This window comes from Erinaceus europaeus, chromosome 18 (assembly GCF_950295315.1).
Source record: "Erinaceus europaeus chromosome 18, mEriEur2.1, whole genome shotgun sequence".
Taxonomy (NCBI): Eukaryota; Metazoa; Chordata; class Mammalia; order Eulipotyphla; family Erinaceidae; genus Erinaceus; species Erinaceus europaeus.
The window spans coordinates 3517599-3538357 of NC_080179.1; the positions used below are offsets into that span (position 1 = coordinate 3517599).

The following is a 20759-nucleotide window of genomic DNA, read 5'->3' on the forward strand; positions in this document are numbered from 1 at the left end:
AACGTAAGCTACTTAAAAACTGCAGCCAGCCAGGGGGATAACTCGGCAGTGGGACTAAGGAGCATATGCTTTCTACTTTAACGATGACTCTTTAGTCACTATCAGGCCACCCCATCAGCTGGGGCCCTAATCGGGGAGTCCTCAGATTCTCCAACAGAAATGATGGGCCTAGACCTTGAAAAATCCATTGTGACTGGTCATCTCTATCAGGAACAACACAATAGACCCCTCTGTGGGCCTCCATAGGACCTTGCCCTCAACTTGGATCAACAATGGTAGAGAATGTTCCATCCTCCGAAGGGAGGATGGACAACAAACTCTATCTTCCACCTGAGGAAAATGGGTCCTGATATTGGGGCAGCTTGGAATGTTCCTACTCATGACCACAGAATGTGAGCTCAGATCTACAGGGATGCAGAGGTCACACAGGCTCCTAAGCTGAATATGGGCCCCAGATCACATCAAATCGATGGGGTTTACAGTCAACAATATTTATACCCCTTTCCCATATTAGGGAGCTACTCTCTTCCCTGATCCAGCTTTCTGGTCCTTTTTCCAGCCATGACATCATCTCCCCAGACAATAACTTGGATCCACCCACATATCAGATTTCAGGCTCAGGAGCAAAAAGGAAAAAACAAAAAACAAACAAAAAAATTAGTGTAGCCACAGGCCCTTTGCAATATAACTAAAATAGGCCGACTAGCTATCTACAAAATGGTGTACCAGCCCCCCCCCCCACTCTTCATCTGCACAATTCCAGCCCTCAGGTCTATGACTGGTCAACAATTTGTTTGGCTTTGTATGTTAACTCTCTTGTCAACCACCAGGGTTCCAGATGCTACCATGATGCCGACCAGACTTCCCTGGACAGACGACCCCACCAATGTGTCCTGGAGCCCTGCTTCCCCAGAGCCCTGCCCCACTAGGGAAAGAGAGAGGCAGACTGGGAGTATGGATCCACCTGTCAACGCCCATGTTCAGCGGGGAAGCAATGACAGAAGCCAGACCTTCCACCTTCTGCATCCCACAGTGACCCTGGGTCCATGCTCCCAGAGGGATAGAGAATAGGAAAGCTGTCAGGGTAGGGGATGGGATACGGAGTTCTGGTGGTGGGAATTGTGTGGAGTTGTACCCCTCTTATCCTATGGTTTAGTCAATGTTTCCTTTTTATAAATAAAAAAAAAAAAAAAAAGAGCGTATGCTTTCACACTTGCTCAAGGCCCTGAGCTCAACCCCTCGTACTGCATTAAGACAAGAAAGACAAAAATAAAATTCACATCATATGTAGCAGAGGGTGCTTTGGTCTCTCTTCAAAGGTAATAGTCACACTTTAAAAACTGAAACTAAGAAATGATAGAAAAGGAAAAAAATGGCAGAGTTCATCTAATTAAACCCCTGTTTTTCAGAGGAAGAAACTTTAGTCTTAAGAAAATGTACAAATAAGGGTAAAAAACCAAAATAAAACAGTTGCATGGTGTGTCGAAATCACATAAAACATTAGCCTCAGCTCAGTGGTTCTAGAATCCACCCGGAGAGCCTCAGGGAACACTCAGAGGTCCAGAAGTTCTCCCCGTCCATTTTCTCTTCAGCAGACCAAGTCCTATTCAACACCACTCCACCACCTCTTTATAGCGTTCCCCTAATGCTTGGCTCTTCCATAGGGGGAACTAGAAGCCAAGGCCTAGGCCAAATTTGAAGCCAGAGCCTAGAACTTGGCTAGGCACACCCTCTACTGGGTGAGCTTAATTTCCCAGCCCCTCAGATGATTTCTTTAGTAGACTTCTATGAAGTTTGACAAGTGTAAAGGTTTCAAGTAATATATTTTTTTTAAAGACTTAGAAATTAAATTACATTTCAACACAGTCTGAAATCCATAAGTAAAAAGTCCAACAAAAAGAAACCAATATTCTTACAACTACCTGAAAATCAAACTATCTAAAATACCCCATTTTAAGTGCTTTCTATTCTGAACTTTTTAAAGAAGGTTCAAAAATAAAATACTCACAGTTACTTATCACTCCTCCCAGGGGATCACCTTTAAAATCAAATTCAATATCCATGTATTTGCCCTGTCAAAGAAAGATTTTGGTGAGTTATGAAGTTCATCTCAAAATTGTCAGTATATGAAACCCTTATTTCTCCATATTTGCTTATGTAATTAAACTACAATTTATGTAATCATGATGCATAAATATATTCTTCCATAAATAATTCATACTGAATACTCCATCCATGTTAGCACAAAAGCAAAAAATTATATAGTAGATATACATTTTTTTTATTTTTAAAAAGGAAGCATTGAGAAAACCATAGGATAAGAGGGGTACAACTAAGTAGGGCACCAAAGTAAAAACCCTGTGGTGAGGGGTAGACATGTAGCTTCCTGGGCCAGTGGGGGGTGGGAGTGGGTGCGAGGGATGGGTCACAGTCCTTTGGTGGTGGGAATGGTGTTTATGTACACTCCTAGCAAAATGTAGACATATAAATCAGTAGTTAATTAATATGAGAGGGGGAAATCAATTGTATGTCTCAAAGTTTCTCAAAACACAAACTGAATCTTTTTAATATATAGGCTATGTATTTGATATGCGGACTCTCTCAAAAGCCTAGACCAAGTAAATTAGAAGCTTCCAATAGCACAGCTATATACAAGATACTGGGTACTGTACAGCAAACCATAACAAAGGGACTTTTCAAAGTTAACCCAATTAACAAATAATGTGATGATAATATTAACTATTGATTGTCTTTTTGAACCCTAAGACAGCAGGAACCTCACATCTCCACTATAGAGCCCCTACTTCCCCCAGTCCTGGAACCCTTGGATAGGGCCCACTTTCCCGTATACATCTCCCAATCCAAACCAAATAATATTGCATCCGCCGATCACAACCTAACCAAAGCAACGATTGCCACCTCAACATGCTTCACTTCAGACTGTGTCCAGAGACTTCACGTGTGGAATGACAACCCTTCAGCTTCATTACTCGGGTGAGACCTTTCCTTTTATAGTACACTCTAATTTCATCTCAGGTAGTTCACTTTCTAACAAAGTCCCATAACCTAGATATACACCAGTTTCTGTGAGAGAGAGCTTATGTGCACACGTATCCATAAACTACTGCAAAATATATACCTGAAAGCAGGATTACACTAGAGTTTGCAGTGAGTACCTTCCTAACACTTCCTCTCCACTATTCCAAGCTTGGGATCCATGATTGCTCAACAAATTGTTTGGCTTCATATGTTAACTCTCTTTTCAATCACCAGGTTCCAGATGCCACCAGGATGCTGGCTAGGCTTCCCTGGATTAAAGACACCACCAATGTGTCCTGGAGCTCAGCTTCCCCAGAGACCCATCCTACTAGGGAGAGAGAGAGGCAGACTGGGAGTATGGACCGACCAGTCAACGCCCATGTTCAGCGGGGAAGCAACTACAGAAGCCAGACCTTCTACCTTCTGCAACCCTCAACGACCCTGGGTCCATGCTCCCAGAGGGATAGAGAATGGGAAAGCTACCATGGGAGGGAGTGGGTTATGGAGATTGGGTGGTGGGAATTGTGTGGAGTTGTACCCCTCCTACCTTATGCTTTTGTTCACTAATCCTTTCTTAAATAAAAAAATTTAAATAAAAAAAAAAAAGAGGGGTACAACTCCACACAGTTCCCAACACCAGAACTCCGTAGCCCATCCCCTCCCCTGACAGCTTTCCTATTCTTTATCCCTCTGGGAGTATGGACCCAGGGTGACTGTGGGGAGCAGAAGGTGGAAGGTCTGGCTTCTGTAACTGCTTCCAAACTGAACACAGGCATTGACAGTTCGATCCATACTTCCACCAATATAGCAGATATATTAATCAGCTAATGACTGAAAACTCACATTAATTGTGACTTTTCCATTTCAGACATGTGTTTGAACCTCAGAAGGATGTATATTCAATTCCAGAATAAAACCTGGTGGGAAGTGTGAGGGATTGTACCCCTGTTATCTTACAATCTTGTTAATCATTATTAATCATTTAAAAAGAAACTTTCAAAAAAAGAATAAAAACCAGGGAAAGTATCTATGCTTTGTAAACGCACTGACTTGTGAAGATACATAACTTCATTTTTTATAGGAAAACTATTTTTCAAACTGTAATTCAAATCCAAACACACAGTGGATGAAATGAACAAAAGCTCTGTGTTTATACTGACTCAGGCCAAATGCAGGACTGTGTGTGGTGTGTGAACAGCTCAGAACCAGAGCCTGATCATCTCGCTTGGCCTTTTGCTCTCTCTAGGTAATACAGTGATATACAGTGCAGGTTCACACAGCCCTGACAGATGCTATCTTAAACACACAGAAATAACAGAGTTCCATGCTGTGGCTTTAGAGGAATCGGTCTGTAATTGGCGAGTTAAACAGTAACAAGTATAACAGAAAAATCCCGACAGCTCCTTTTTGTTTGGAAAGGGGTGTGCTGATCTAAAAAGCAGCCTTGGGCTTTTCTTTCTTTCAGTCAGAGAGATGGTGTGTAAATAATTCTACAGAATTACTGTAGCTCATTCGCAGTTTAAGACAGTGGTGTGGGCAAAGAAACATTATTACATGGCACTCACAACAATCTGTAGCATTTTATTAGCTATGCAAGCTCCTCTTTTTTCTTTTTTTTTTTCCTAGTGTAGTCTGTCCTTTTAAACCTTCATTTATTCCAAGTAAAGGTATATAAGTAAAAGTATATCAACTATTTCCTAAATGCTCAAGTAAAAAAAAAAGCACAAATGATAACAAGGCAGAATTCTGGTCATCAAGAAACTTAGGAATTCGGAGGTGAAGGAGGTGGGTGCAGGGAGTAAGATGGATAAATAGGACACGGTCATCTGCCTGCAGGGTTACATCGGACAGTGGGTGGGCCGTGGGGCTACGCAGGAAGGGACAAAGAAGAGCAGGAAATCTGCACTAGCCAAACGTTGAAATGTCCCAAACTGGAAGAGGCAGGCATATAGAGGTTAAGAAAAAGGGGGGAAATCAGGCGGTAGCACAGCGGGTTAAGCGCAGGTGGCGCAAAGCCCAAGGACCAATGTAAGGATCCTGGTTCGAGCCCCCGGCTCCCCACCTGCAGGGGAGTCGCTTCACAGGCGGTGAAGCAGGTCTGCAGGTGTCTGTCTCTGTCTTCCCCTCCTCTCTCCATTTCTCTCTGTCCTGTCCAACAACGACAGCAATAACAACAACAACAATAAAACAACAAGGGCAACAAAAGGGAATAAATAAATATTTTTAAAAAGGAGGAGTTCACTAAACCCCTGAAATCTCTTAACTTTGTAAACCACTGTTAAGTCATTAATAACAAATTATTTAAAAGAATTTAAAAAACGAGACTTTAAAAAGGGAGGAATTCAAGAACGCAATCATCCCAGGGGACGTTGTAGTCAACTGAGTAGACAGTCACGGTGTTCCGATGATGACAGAATTGGGGGGAGGAGGAGGGAACAGTCAGCGTCCTCAGAGACTCACAGGTCCACCGTGCGGGTGAGGACGGCTCAGACGCCAGGTGTCCCCCGAGGCCGGCGAGGACAGCTGGAGGGCTGGGGTGCGAGACAAGCCGAGGGCCTCGCAGTCGGACAGAAGGGTTTGCATGCAGGTACGGGGACAGATCAGGCACCGAGCGTCAGGGCTTGCAAATGAACATTACGGTGCTAATAACGGTGACGGTGTGTGCGAAGCAGACACCGTCGGCAGGTTAAAGAACAGGACTTTTAAGAATGGAGTCAACAAGGGAGAAACTACCAGACAGCACTGGGATGTCGCACTGAAGCAAAACAGTGTTTTTCTGGTTCAGCCACATCCCGATTACCCGGCAAACACTTGGTTCTGCTCATGCCACAGAGACCCGTCGGAAACAGCTGACGCCTTCCTACTGCCTACCAGATAAAATCCGAGCTTTCGCATGGGATATTCCAAGCCGTCCAGTTGAGAGCTTGGCCCATTTCTGCTCTAACCCACCTCTCTTTCCACAGACCCTCTGGTCTCATCCACCTGGCAGGTGGGAGGTCACCATGACCTGTCACTTCCTCCTGCTTTAGTCTCCATTGTCACATTCACCTTTTTTTTTTTTTAATATTATCTTTATTTATTGGATAGACAGCCAGAAGTTGAGAAGGAAGGGGGTGATAGTGAAGGAGAGAGACAGACACTTGCAGCTCTGCATCACCACTCAGAGCTTTCCCTGCAGGTGGCGACTGGGGGCTCGAAGCGTGGTCCTTCTGCACTGTAAGATGTGCGCTCAGCCAGGAGCGCCACCGCCGGCCCCAATGAGGGATTATTTTACATGGGATCTACTTATTACTCGGTGTGTCCACATTTTTGGGTCCATAAGCTGAGAGACAGGTATCCATCCACAAGTAAGTGCCTTCTGGGTGTCGGCTATGGTGTCGGCCACAGATCCAGCTACTGGGACCACTTTATAGATAAGCAACACCCTGCTTCCTACTCGCTGTAGCATTAGTGATCATGTCAATCGAAGTGAGAATAGGGTTGAGGAGACAGCATAATGTTTAGGCAAAAGCCTTTCAGACCTGAGGCCCTGAGGTCTCAGGTTCAATTCGCAGCACCACCGTAAGCCAGAACTGAGTAGTGTTCTGGTCCCTTTCTCTCTCTTGGTATCTTTCCCTCTGTGTCTACTCTTTCTCATTAAAATAAATAAATATGTATTTAAAAAAAGAAGTGAAGGGAGTCGGGCGGTAGCGCAGCAGGTTAAGCGCAGGTGGCGCAAAGCACAAGGACCGGCATAAGGATCCCGGTTCGAACCCCGGCTCCCCACCTGCAGGGGAGTCGCTTCATAGGCGGTGAAGCAGGTCTGCAGGTGTCTATCTTTCTCTCCTCCTCTCTGTCTTCCCCTCCTCTCTCCATTTCTCTCTGTCCTATCCAACAACGACAACAACAATAATAACTACAACAATAAAACAACAAGGGCAACAAAAGGGAATAAATAAATAAAATAAATATTTAAAAAAAAAAAAAGAAGTGAGAATGGTAATCCCAGAGACCAAGAGATATCTAACACACTGGCCAGGCGAGAAGAGGTCAAGGACTTGACTCTGTGCCGACCAGCCAAACACAGCGGACGTGAATGTAGCATGCAGTAGTAAGAGTGCTACCATTCCCTTTTAAGGCAGATTTGAATATATTACTGGTTAAAGCATAAAAGTAACTAAAAGCTTGGTGGCAAAGGAAGTTAGCCTATAAGTGAGTATTAACAGAATTTCCTAAAACCCACATCATGATAGTTTCTGTGAAGTCCATTAGGAAGTCAAAATCATCCACCAAAGCCTGTCACCATCACGATGTGGTAAAGATCCTTCCAGCAGTACAGCTCACCTTTTTATGGTCTACAGACTAACGCACTCGCAAAATTTTATCATGTGTACACATACACATGTACGCTCAGTTCGCAAAAATCAATATCCCACAGAGAGCCTTGATCTAGGATTACTTCTATTTATCCACACTTTGGTTCTACTTTTATTTATTTAATGAGATCAGTCACGTCACCACAACAGGAAAAGAAACGGCTCAAATCAACTATAGCACTTCAGGGACTGGTCCAACAGGAACAATTCTCAGCCTGTTACTTCGTAAACTGCCAAAGCTCTCCCTACCGAAGGTCATTGTCTCGCATTAAATATTGATAATTCCACTGGAGGAAAAAAAAAGTGAGGGAGGGAAATGGAAGGAGGAAGGAGAGAGAAAGGGAGCAGAGAGACTCTAGACAGGAGGCGGAAAAGTTATGTAATATGATCTCAAGTGAAAGTGTATCTGAGAAGACATCTGACTGCTTTTGCTATTAAAGATGAACATTTTGGTGACTATAGAAAAGAGGGGTCCATTTCAAAACACCACCAGTACACTTGATTAAATTGTCCAGCTGCCCCCAATCTGTCTCTACAAAGAACAGAGGCAGCAAAAAGAATCGACAGCTAGGGACGTCACTGTAAGCTGATATGCAGACCACACACTGCAGGGAAGAGATTTTTCTTAGCAGAATTAGTATTTTCCTTTATTTTTCATTATTTTTATTTATTCTCTTTTGTTGCCCTTGTTTTATTGTTGTAGTTATTATTGTTGTTGTTGTTATTGATGTCGTTGTTGGATAGGACAGAGAGAAATGGAGAGAGGGGAAGACAGTGGGGGGAGAGAAAGACGGACACCTGCAGACCTGCTTCACCGCCTGTGAAGTGACTCCCCTGCAGGTGGGAAGCCAGGGACTCGAACCAGGATCCTTACACTGGTCCTTGCGCTTCGCGCCACGTGCACTTAACCTGCTGTGCTACTGCCCGACTCCCAGAACTAGTATTTTTTAACTCAGTCAAACCTAAAACACAATTATTAGCTTTAGTTTCTTCTGTCCAGTCCCCCAAAATGCTCATGAGTTGTCAACCCTACCAGTGTTACTATTATAAAGTCTTAGAGCAGAATCCCAGCCTGAACAAAGAGCAAGAGGTTATGTGCACAAACTTGATCTTCATTCCATTCCTTTTATATGTAATTTTTTATTCTTACTTATGATTTTCCAATAACAAAACTGAGCAGCTATATTTGTATTGCTCATGGAATAACAAGAAAGCAAGGTAACATACCAGACAACAATAAAACTTAAAAAAATAAACAGCTCTTCACTGTTAAGAAATATTAAATGATAAGTCCATCAAATAGTAATTTCAGAATCTTCAGTGTCTCGGTGATGTTGATGTTCTTATTTTAAAATCATGTGTACTGAGTAATATTAAATATATGAACTGGTATGTCAGCATGGATGAACTAAATATTAGTACTAACACTTATGCTGTGCAAATACTTACGAATCTAGAGGAGTTGTCATTCCTTACAGTTTTGGCGTTTCCAAAAGCTAGAGAGAAAAAAAAATGAAAAAAAAAGGTACATGGTTAAAAGTGACAAAAAAGTTTCAAGCATAAAGATACATGTTCAACAGCTATGAATGCAAGAAAACACCACTTGTATTAATAACATTTCTGTCACACATTTCCATATAAACATACTTACGGGAAACTTTGCAGCTAAAGCTTCCATATTTATTATAAGTCCATAGGAAGAAATTTCTATGAAGCACAGAACTGTTTCAAGTAGTAGGGTAAACCTAATTCTGTTAAAATCAACACCTTTGAACGGTCTTGACAGCAATTAGCTGACTGCCTGGTAAACAAGAACTCTACTTCCAACATTACCATCAACGAGTCTGGTTTTTTCAGAGATAATGACTTTATATTTACAAGGGTTCTGGGGAACTTGGTGAGGCTTCCTAGTGGAGAAGGCATACAACAACTGTGACAGTCTATAATAACGAAAGAGGCATTAAAATACAGAAAGCAAGACTTAGAAACTAATGCTATTTCCAGTGCACTAAGAATATCACCTAGTTTCAACTCTGAATCTCCTTAAGATCGAGCTGAAACTTTTAAGAAAATCTGTTGAGATCATAATGCAAAGCCCAACTGGTTTTATTCTTCCCCGGCCTCCTTAATGTGGGGCAGGAGTGAATGGATTCCAGTCGACAATAAAATGCAGTAGTTGGTACACGTGTAGCATTACTCAGTTTTCCACATCACACTCTAACCCCCCATCTAGGTGATATAATCCCCCTCTGCCATCGTGCTCCAGGACCTGGGCCCTCCCCCCAACCCAAAGCCCCCCCCCCTTTTTAACCAGAGCACTAATCAGCTCTGGTTTATAGGTGGTGCAGGAGATTGAACCTGGGACTTTGTAGCCTCAGGCATGACAGTCTCTTTGCATCACCATTATGCTATCTAACACACACACACACACACACACACACACACACACACACACACACACACACACACACACACACACACAGTCCTTTACTTTAATGCAGTCCACCAACTCCAGTCCAAGTTCTCCTTGGTGCTCTCCCTTCTGTTTTTATTTTCAGCTTCTGTGTGTGAGTGAGAGCATCCCATGTTCATCCTTTTCTTTCTGGTTGATCTCACCTTCAAGCTCCACCCAAAATGAGGTGAAGAAAGGGGAGTCACCACTGTTAACGGCTGAGTAGTATTCCACTGTGTATATAACCACAACTTGCTCAGCCACTCATCTGTCTGGGTGGCTTCCAGGTTTTGGCTATTACACATTGTGCTGCTATGAACACAGGTGTACACAGATCTTTTGGGATGGGTGTGTTGGGTTCCTTAGGATCTGTCCCCAGGAGAGGAATTACTGCTCTCCACAGGGGTTGGACCCATTGACATTCCCACCAGCAGTGCAGGAGGGTCCTTTGACCCCATTTGTTGCTGCTACCTTTTCTGATGTGTGACACTCTCACAGGAGTGAAGTGGTATCTCACTGTTGTCTTTAGTTTCATTTCTCTGATAATCAGAGACTTGGAGCATTTTCTCATATGTCTGTTGGACTTTTGGGTCTCTTCTGTGGTGAATATTCTGTTTATTTCCTCTCACCATTTTTTGAAGATCTGTCCCCACTTTAACTGCTTCTAGGAGCCAGCATCTTCCTCAAGCCCTTCTTTCAAATGAGACCATGGCAGAACCAAGAGCTGGTGCTGCTCCAGACACTGACGCTGCTGTTTGACAGGAAATGGCTACAGCACAGCTGCCTCACCAGACGGCCGTCCCAAAGTCAGGCCATGACAGCAGTGTTACGCTGAGTAAACTTAAGTCCTGATTCCAAGGGAGCTCCTGTTTGCAGTCTGTGCACCTATCAGGAAACCTCAAATGTTCACGTGCAAAGTACGGAGCTGAAGAGCTTGTGAAAGCACAAGGTTTGGCGTCAGCGAATGAGCTCACGCAGATAGAGCCTCTACCACTGCAAAAGAAGCTGCAGTGTTGTGGTCTCTTCCTCTTCCTCTTCCTCTCCCTCTTCCTCTTCCTCTCCCTCTTCTTCTCCCTCTCCCTGTCCCTGTCCCTCTCCCTCTCCCTCTCCCTCTCCCTCTGTATCTTATTAAACTAAAACAAAGAACAGAAAAGAAAATAAAAAAAAAAACAGGACAGGAGCTGGGCATTTCCAGAGGGCTGGAGAGCAGGCTCAAGTGGTAGACTTTATTCCTTTAATTCGTCATGCCGCTGGTTCTATTGCCAGTACTCTACGTGACTCAGTAGCACTTTGGTCTGTCTGTGTCTCTGTCTCAAAAAATATATAAATAAATAAAAACAGGGGGCCGGGCGGTAGCGCAGCAGGTTAAACGCACGTGCCACAAAGCACAAGGGCCGGCGTAAGGATCCCGGTTCGAGCCCCCGGCTCCCCACCTGCAGGGGAGTCGCTTCACAGGTGGTGAAGCAGGTCTGCAGGTGTCTGTCTTTCTCTCCCCCTCTCTGTCTTCCCCTCCTCTCTCCATTTCTCTCTGTCCTATCCAACAACAATGACATTAATAACAATAACTACAACAACAATAAAAAATGAAAAATTTTAGAAAAATTAATCCTGCCGATCAAGAAGATCAAGCTGTGCCAGCCTTCTCCCAATAGATCGCTACGGGGTTCATGAGTCACGTGACAGCTAGCAAGGACTAAGAAGGCAGTGGCAGACAGAAGTGTATCTATGAAGACGCCGGGTAGCACACCTCTAAAAGCTCCATCGTTTCATTAATTAAACTGGGAAAAGAACTAGAAGAACAGAAGCCTGAATGGTTATGAAGGGTCAAAAGTTGGTCTGAGGTTTGAAAGCAGCCTCCTCTGAGCAAGGCATGAAACGTGGACATCAACTCAACTGCCACCTGCACGCTCACTCCTCCAGCCCTTACAGTCCACATCCGCTGGGGTTGTATGCTAGTCCCCTCCAGAAACAGTCAAAAGGAGCTGGTCTTTGTTCAGTTAAAATCAGCAGGGGCTGGAAGGCAGCACAGTGAATGGATAGCATGTCTTGTCATGCTTCAGACCCTGTTTGTTTGTTTTTGGTTTTTCTTGGTGGTTTAGTGTTGATTTACAAAACTGCAAGATAACAGGGGCACAACTCCACACCGTTCCCACCACCACAGTTCTGAGTCCCCAGTCTCTCCACTGTAGCTACAGCCGTTCTTGCAAGGTTGCAGACAGGGGTGAACTATCATTCCTGTAACTGCCTGTTTTGTTTGTTTGTTTGTTTGTTTTCCCTATGGTCCTGCCTTCTCTTCCTTTCTAAGACACACTTATACATATCACTACTTCAAAATGTCCCTCCCTTTTCCCTTTTCACTCTCTGGGTCCTGGTGGAGTTGGAGTTCAGTGCCTTTTGGTCATCTTGCCCTAACATTTCTCCTCCTTTGGGAGTATGGACCAAAAATGTTTATGGGGTACAGAAGGTGGGGGTTCTGGCAAGTTGATCCATACTCCCAGGCTGTGTGTTTGAACCCAAGAGAATTCCACAGACAGTGATCTCTCTCTCTCTCTCTCTCTCTCTCTCTCTCTCTCTGTCTCTCTCATTCTGGCTGTCTCTCCATCTCTATCTACAAATACAGAATGAGAAAAACTGGGGCAAGAGAAAGCTTGATGATACAGACACCTGAGACCCTGACTTCATTCCCTTACATGGCATGAAAAATAATAATAAAGTTAGCAAACTCAACATGGGAAATTCTTTTATCTGGGAATTAGGATGGGCTGGTTTGGAAGGATCCAGATTTAAAATTCTTTCACGGCAAATAAGCTGAGCAGCTTCCCTAAGTGAGGCAAACCACAAAGGACAACAGGACAGGGTGCTGGCTGAAGAGGCTCCCATCCTTGTCCCTGGTCTAACATGAGTTTACAAGGCATGGTAATGGTAGTCATCTAGTTATCACAGAGACCACAACTATTATTTAATTTCACAGGCAGGTCCTCTGCCTTGGTGTGGCTATACAGGGAGCCTACATAGCAACCTGCCGGCCCTCCCTCCCACACCAGCAGATAAAGGGTGGTTACTGTGACTTGAAGGGCAGGGTGAGCAAAGAAATCGCTTCAAATAAACTTCTTTTTTTCTGCAACACTATTTATAAGCCATAAACCCTATTGTCATCAAGCCCATCTGAGTTGCACATTACTCCACACTCCAGTCTTTGACTGTGAGCCGCAGAATCCCAAACAAGTGTCCCATTATCAGACATTGCAGACACATCCCTCACTTGTGTTTTCCAAGCTCATTGTTCTGACTGTGTATTTACAGTAGCTGTTCGAGTTAGAAAGAAAGCATTCCCAGAGCAGAGAGAGCAAGCCACACTGGACACTTCTTCCATTTCCTGCCCTGGGGCCTAGGTTCAAATACCATGGAATAAAAGGCCCAATTCTAATCACAGACGCAAGTGATAGCATTCCACAGTGATTCTCCTCTAGACTGTGCTTAAAAGAAGCATATCTGGAAAGGTAACATATTGATAGCACCTTAACTTAAAAGCAAAAGGCAGTAAACAAGTCAAATAGCAAAAAAATAAGATAACCGGTAAGATAAACAGAACCCTTTCTCTAATACCCTCTTCGCTGAGATATGAAGGGAAACAAAGGTTTATTAGCAATAATAAGTGCTGGGGCCTTTGCATCTCACAAAGTTGGAATATTTTCTTGGCACTTATTTCACTCTCTGAAGGATGGATAAAAAGGCATGTGTCTTCTTCTGATAAAGTGAAAGGATAGGCCAGGCTTCAGTAATAAAGATAGTGGGCAAAATCCAGTCCCTCCATACTGAGAGGCAGCATGTTAAAGGGGGTTTGACTGACGCCCTCACCAGTGTGTGTCCTGGAGCCTCCCCTCCCCAGAGCCCTGCCCCACCAGGGAAAGACAGAGACAGCCTGGGGGTGTGGATCCACCTGCCAACATCCATGTCCAGTGGAGAAGCAACTACAGAAGCCAGACCTCCCACCTTGTGCTCCTCATAAAGAATTTGGGTCCAGACTCCCAGTGGGGGAGAAAATGACCAGAGGGCTCTGAACTCCAACTCCATCAGGACCCAGAGAGAGAAGAGGAAAAAAGAGAGGGACATTTGAATGTAGTAATAGGTCAATGTGTGGCTTGGAAAGAGAAGATGAGATCTTAAATTAAAAAAAAAAAAAGGCAATCATATACAATTATAGACAGATAGTTGTAGAAATAATAGTTAACTCCTATCTACAATCTTAGGGGAACTGTTAGAGTTTCCAACGGAGGGATTGGGGATTCAAAACTCTGGTGGTGGGAATGGTGTGGAGTTATACCCCTATTGTGTTGTAATTTGTAAATCATTATTAAATCACTCATAAAATAAATAAAACATCTAAACAAATTAAAAAAAAACCTATTCCCTCCGTGAAACACCTAAAGCCAAGAGTCCTCGGGGTGCCGGCAGGTCTACGCTTGAGTGTCTCCTCCTCCTCTTCACTCAGACCACCTCCTCCCAGCACACAAGACCGCTGAGTCCCCTTAAAAACGAGATCTACCACTTAAGTCCATGTGACACAGCTGTGCACAGAAAACCTACCTTCCAGGACTGGGTTGGACTGCAGGAGCTGTTCTTTCACTTGATTGACCTCTGCTCCTTTTCCGCACACAGCCGCCACGTAAGACATAACAAGCTTGCTGGCCTCTGCGAACAAAGGCAAGTCGTATCAGCAGGAATTCTAAAACATCTGGGGCTCAAGGAGAAACCTTGGGGAACAAACCTGCTAACAGTGTGTGAAATGCCTTTATTTCTGAGTAAATAATGCTTTGGAGGGCAGAGGTAGACAGCATAGTGGTTCTGCAAAGAGACTCTCAAGCCTGAGGCTCCAAAAGTCCCAGGTTCAGTCCCCCACACCACCATAAGCAAGAGCTGAGCAGTGCTCTGGTATTCAAAATAATAATAGTAATAAATGTTTTGAGAACCTTAAATAGATGTGCTTGCTAGCTGATGGCATGCCATTAATTCAGAAATAAATGGATTGAGCTAAAAGTAACCACTAGCCTGCTAAAAACCGTGGGATTACACAGTCAAGAAATCTCAGAAGAATCATCACCTTAACTCCATCATTTATTTATCAATACTGAACTATGCACGGATTATTCAAGTCAGAAATAACTTGGTAATTGGTAATCTTTACCCAGTGTCACTTTTTTCTTAACTGGGAAAAAAAAAAAAACAGTTCTCACTTTCTCAGTATCTTCCAAATCCAATTGGTTTGCTTGCAATCTGTCTTAACTGTTTAGTCTTCACATTAATAAAACAATCATGTAGCTAGTCAAAGAAGCTACCAGAAACTTGGTAGACACAGCCCCGGCCAGGCCCCGACCAGGCCTCTTACACAGACTTCATGAGGAAATGACCCTGTGAGGGTCACTTAATCTCTCCAAGGGCCAACTGTCACAGCAAGCAGACAAGAGAATAATTAACTCAAAGCGGAATGGCAGAGAAGTCTTGATCTGGGTGATCTTGTCTCTCCCCGGTCAGTCTGTGAGGGCAGGCTCAATATCATAACTTGAGCCATAGGGCTATGGTGCCTCACGTACCACAGGTGAGGAGAGGAGAGCCTGGGGAAAGACACTCACGTGTGTGAACACAAGGCCGCACTGACACGTGTCTGCACTCAGCCTCCTTGCTTAAGGTTCAAAGTTGGGGGCTGGTCTCGCATAGCCCAGCTTCAAATCCCAACATCACCAAGAAGATGCCATCGTACCAAGGGAAACGTGGGTGCTATGATCTATCTGTCTGGCTATCTATCTGAATGAAAACAGGACCTACAAAGAATGCAATCAATTATGTATGGGGTCTGGGTTCAAAAAAAAAAATTCCGTGTATTCTCTCTCTAGGATTGTGCGCTCAAATAAGCCTGGTGACCCAGTGATACAGAGAGTAAGCCGGCCTAAAGCAAAATGACCATGCTCCCCCTGGGCAGACGCCCTCACCCATGTGTCCTCCCCTCCCCAGAGCCCTGCCCCACCAGGGAAAGACAGAGACAGGCTTGGGGAGTGGATCCATCTGCCAACACCCACGTCCAGTGGAGAAGCAATGACAGAAGCCAGAATTCAGGGGCCGGGTGGTGGTGCACTTGGTTGAGCTCACATGTTACAGTGCGCAGGGACCCAGGTTCGAGCCTCCGACCCCCACCTACAGGGGAAAGCTTCACGAGTGGCGAAGCAGGGCTGCAGGTGTCTCTCTGTCTCTCTCCCTCCCTATCACCCCCTTCCTACTCGATGTCTGGCTGTCTCTATCCAAATAAATAAAATAATAATAATTTTTTTTAAAAAAAAAAAGAAGCCAGAACTCCCACCTTCTGCACCACATAAAAATTTTTGGCCCATAATTCCAGAAAGGGGTAAAGAACAGGGAAGCTTCCAATGGAGGGGATGGGACACAGAAATCTGGTGGTGGGAACTATATGGAATTATAGCCCTGTGATCTTAAGGTCTTGTTAATCATGATTAAGTTACTAATTAAATTTTTTTTTTTAAAAAAAGTCATATTATTTTGTGCAATTGAACACAGACTCTGGAGCCCAGAAGAAGACGTTCCTAACAGTGCTGCCTCAGGGAGCCTGACGTGCTGCCAAGTCAAACCAGCTGAGGCACCTCCAAGGGACCCCCCCCAGCAGCCAAGAACTATCCCAGTCGGGGCACAGAGAACAGCGTCTGCCATGTGGGGAATCCCAACTACAGTGGTTTTGTTGAAATACAAGTCGTTTTGCTTCTAAGTTCGCCATAAAATCTCTGATCATTTTATGAGATATACACTCGAGACAGATGCCACATGAGGCAGAAACCAGAGTCCTGACCTTCCAACCCGTAAAGTGGGCTTAGCTATTGGCTTCACGTGGAATCTGTTGAGCCTCGTAACATGATCGTCCATGTTTAGGCTTCAGAAAGTCCACGGCCCCCATCAGCTGGGGCCCTAGTCGGGGATTCCTGATTCCCAAGCAGACATGTTGGGCCTAGACCTCAAATAAATCCCTCTCTCCATTGTTACCGGTCATTTCTGTAAGGAACAACAAAATAGACCCCTTTGTGGGCCCCTCATAGGACCTTGTCCTCAACTTGGATCAACAACGGTAGAGAATGTTCCATCTTCTGAAGGGAGACTGGACAACATACTCTGTGCTACACCTGAGGAAGATGAGTCAATATTGGGGCAGCTTGGAATGTTCCTACTCATGACCACAGAGTGTGAGCTCAGATCTACAGGGATGCAGAGGTCACACAGGCTCCTCAGATGATTATGGGCCCCAGACCAAATCAAATAGATGGGGTTTACAGTCAACAATATTTATACCCCTTTCCCATATTTGGGAGCTACTCTCTTCCCTGATCCAGCTTTCTGGTCCTTTTCCAGCCATGACATCATCTCCCCAGACAATAACTAGGATCCACCTGCATATCAGATTTCAGGCTCAGGGAAAAAAAAAAAACTAGTATAGCCACAGGCCCTTTGGAATATAACTAAAATATGCCTACTAACTATCTACAAAATGGAGACCCCCCCCCAACACTTCATCTGCACTATTCCAGCCTTTATGTCCATGATTGGTCAACAATTTGTTTGGCTTTGTACGTTAACTCTCTTTTCAGTCACCAGGTTCCAGGTGCCAGCATGATGCCAACCAGACTTCCCTGGACAGACAACCCCACCAATGTGTCCTGGAGCTCCGCTTCCCCAGAGCCCTGCCCCACTAGGGAAAGAGAGAGGCAGGCTGGGAGTATGGACCCACCTGTCAACGCCCATGTTCAGCAGGGAAGCAGTTACAGAAGCCAGCATCCCACCTTCTGCATCCCACAATGACCCTGGGTCCATGCTCCCAGAGGGATAGAGAATAGGAAAGCTGTCAGGGGAGGGGATGCGATACAGAGTTCTGGTGGTGGGAACTGTGTGGAGTTGTACCCCTCTTATCCTATGGTTTTGTCAATGTTTCCTTTTTATAAATAGAAAGAAAGAAAGAAAGAAAGAAAGAAAGAAAGAAAGAAAGAAAGGAAGGAAGGAAGGAAGGAAGGAAGGAAGGGAGAAAGGAGGGAGGGAGTAAGTAAGTAAGTTAGTCAACAGCATCTCTGTCACTGACTGCGCCAGAGAACCAGCACAAACTAAAACCCCAGGGTCGAGCGGGGTTTAGAACCAAGGGTGTTAGAGAGCATGGCGGGCTTGCCGACGCCTTTAGCAGATGGTGGACGAGTTCCTAGAAACGGATTTAACTGTAAAGTTGAAACCACATAATGTATAATGTTTGCTGGTGTCAGTCAGGGTCGTCTACAGATTGGTTCTGACGTCCTGGGGCAGACATCCTGTGCCGGCTTCTGAGTGTTCTGCCTCCCTGTACTCGCATCAGAGCTATTTGTATTCATATCAGTATTGTGAGTTCAGCGCCCAGAAACCCTTGGGCCCCATTTAGGAGACATAATGAATTTTTTATTTAGTGCAGCAGTGCTATTTAAATAGCACGCTACAGGACTCAAAGAGTTCGGGCCTCTCCCTGAGCGCTCACTTCATATAACCTTGCTAAGACGACAACCAGCGCTTAAGACCAATCACATCATCAGCTGCCAAAGAGGTTTACAACCCAGTTAAATTAATTACCTCTTATAAAACAGGCATCTGCTATGACATGATGGCTCTGCAGAAGCTATCAGGCAAAGATGACGACTGAATAGAGACACCTGTACGTAGTCTGTCAGGCTCTCGGAAATGGTACTTCTTGTATTGATGTAGTAACACAGAAACTTTAATAACTCTACCTGTACTCAAGAACACTTTTAGCAAATAATATCTGACATTTAAAGAATAATCTGACAACCCTCTTCCTTAAGATGAAATAAAATTAAAACTTGTCTCCTACTAAAAAAAAATGTAATGAATAGAGTTGAGAAGATAGAACAGCAATTTTGCAGAAGATTTTCAAGCCTGAGGTTCAGTCCTCGTTAGCCAGGGCTGAGTAGTGCTCTAGTCAAAACGTGAAAAGAAAAGAAAAGAAAAGAAAAGAAAAGAAAAGAAAAGAAAAGAAAAGAAAAGAAAAGAAAGGGGGAGGGGGAGGGGAGGGGAGGGGAGGGGGAAGGGGAAGGGGAAGGGGAAGGGGAAGGGGAAGGGGAGGGGAAAGGAAAGGAGAGGGAGCGGAAAAAACTGTGTTCAAGTATCCTTTCTTAGCCCCAAGACTGAAGTAGCTAGCTTTTTTTGTTTGTTTGCTTGTTTTTTAAAAATATTTTTATTAATTTATTATTAGATAGAGACAGAAAGGAATTGAGAGTAGGGGCAATAGAGAGACACCTGCAGCCCTGCTTCACCTCTCATAAAGCCCCCCCCCCCCCCCCCCGCAGATGGGACTGGGGGCTTGAACCTAGGTCCTTGTGCACTGTATGTAATGTGAGTGCTTAACCAGGTGTGCCACAGTCTGGCCCCCAGAAGTAGCTTCTAGTGTTCTGACACAGCATGGATTCTGGGAAGTGATTAGCATATAGCTGACATCAGGCTGATGACCTGGGCTTCAGCGCAAGCCTGCCAGAAACTGATCCCTTCCCTGAACCTTCTCTTCTGACCACTCTCTTCTCCTCCACGTGCTGCTCTGCCCCCAGAGCCCGCCGTGCTGCCTCTCACAAGAGACACCGAACACATGTAGCCAAGCTCCAGCGAGCCTAGCTTAAAAGACTCTCCTCTACGACCCTAATAACCAGCCAATCTCTGTCCCACGGCTTAATCTGCTCTACCTAAATAACCGTGATGTAATATGCCTTGTCTGACGTCAACTCTCACCAAGCCTCCCCCGTGAAGTCTTTTATTTTCTGATGACTATATTCTAACTCTGGACGCAATGAGCAGAATGGTCTACCAGAGGAAAAGGTGAGCAGGTGTGATGTTGCTGTCTAGTCTCCAGCTTACGACAAGGGGTAAACGGGTCCAGGAAGGACAAAATCCTTAGACGATGATGGGCATAGAAAGAACTTCAAGGAGTCCTTAAACGGAGCACTGAAATCAGCAGGATGCACCGCTAAGAAAAATAATAACAATAAGAATAATGCTTTCTCTACATAAACGCTCTTATGTACCGTGAAGGAATCCATGCTACTAGATTTCTACCAAAGGGACACGGGGTTTTTGTCTGTCTGAGAAAAGAATAAATCCCACTCCTGAACCAACACAAGCAACTGCCACTCCATTTTTCAATAAAAAAAAAAAAAAGGTGCAGAAGTCCACCATGAAATGCGACTGCCCAAGGAACAATGGGGCAAAGAGGTTTGTGTCTCTCTGGGAATAAGGTCAGGCACTGACAGGGCAAAGTAGGGCATTCTGCTGTCTTCTTAGAACCTATATTCCAGGGCAGATGAAGAACTGGCCACAGCCAGTCAAAGGAGAGGCAACAACCTGCTTCTGATGACTACCTAGTGAAGTCTTAACAAACCAGACCCTCAAAAACGGATCTTTAGTCATGACAAAGAAATGAGTAAACCTAAATAATGAAATAAAAAAATAAAATAAACATACTTTCTTTTTTTTATTTTAAAGATTTTTAAAATTTTTTTAAATATTTATTTATTTCCTTTTTGTTGCCCTTGTTGTTTTTTATTATCGTTGTAGTTATTATTGCTGTTGATGTCGTCATTGTTGGATAGGACAGAGAGAAATGGAGAGAGGAGGGGAAGACAGAGAGGGGGAGAGAAAGACAGACACCTGCAGACCTGCTTCACCGCCTGTGAAGCGACTCTCCTGCAGGTGGGGAGCCGGGGGCTCGAACCGGGATCCTTCTGCCGGTCCTTGCGCTTTGCGCCACGTGCGCTTAACCCGCTGCGCTACCGCCCAACTCCCCAAAATAAACACACTTTCATCTCTTCTTCCACTGTACTTAAATGAGAAGTGTGATA

General features: G+C 44.4%; 1 protein-coding gene across 5 annotated transcripts in view; it reads right to left on the bottom strand.

Annotated features, from left to right (window-relative positions):
* MYO1B (myosin IB) overlaps positions 1-20759 on the bottom strand; it is a 178784-nt gene that overhangs the window by 75158 nt on the left and 82867 nt on the right. For all 5 annotated transcript variants that reach the window (XM_060177568.1, XM_060177566.1, XM_060177567.1 and 2 more), the window contains exons 5-7: positions 14434-14538; positions 8844-8890; positions 2009-2072 (exon numbers count right to left, since the gene is read on the bottom strand). In XM_060177568.1, coding sequence (XP_060033551.1) covers positions 2009-2072; positions 8844-8890; positions 14434-14538 — 216 coding nt within the window. The remainder of the gene's footprint in view (positions 1-2008; positions 2073-8843; positions 8891-14433; positions 14539-20759) is intronic.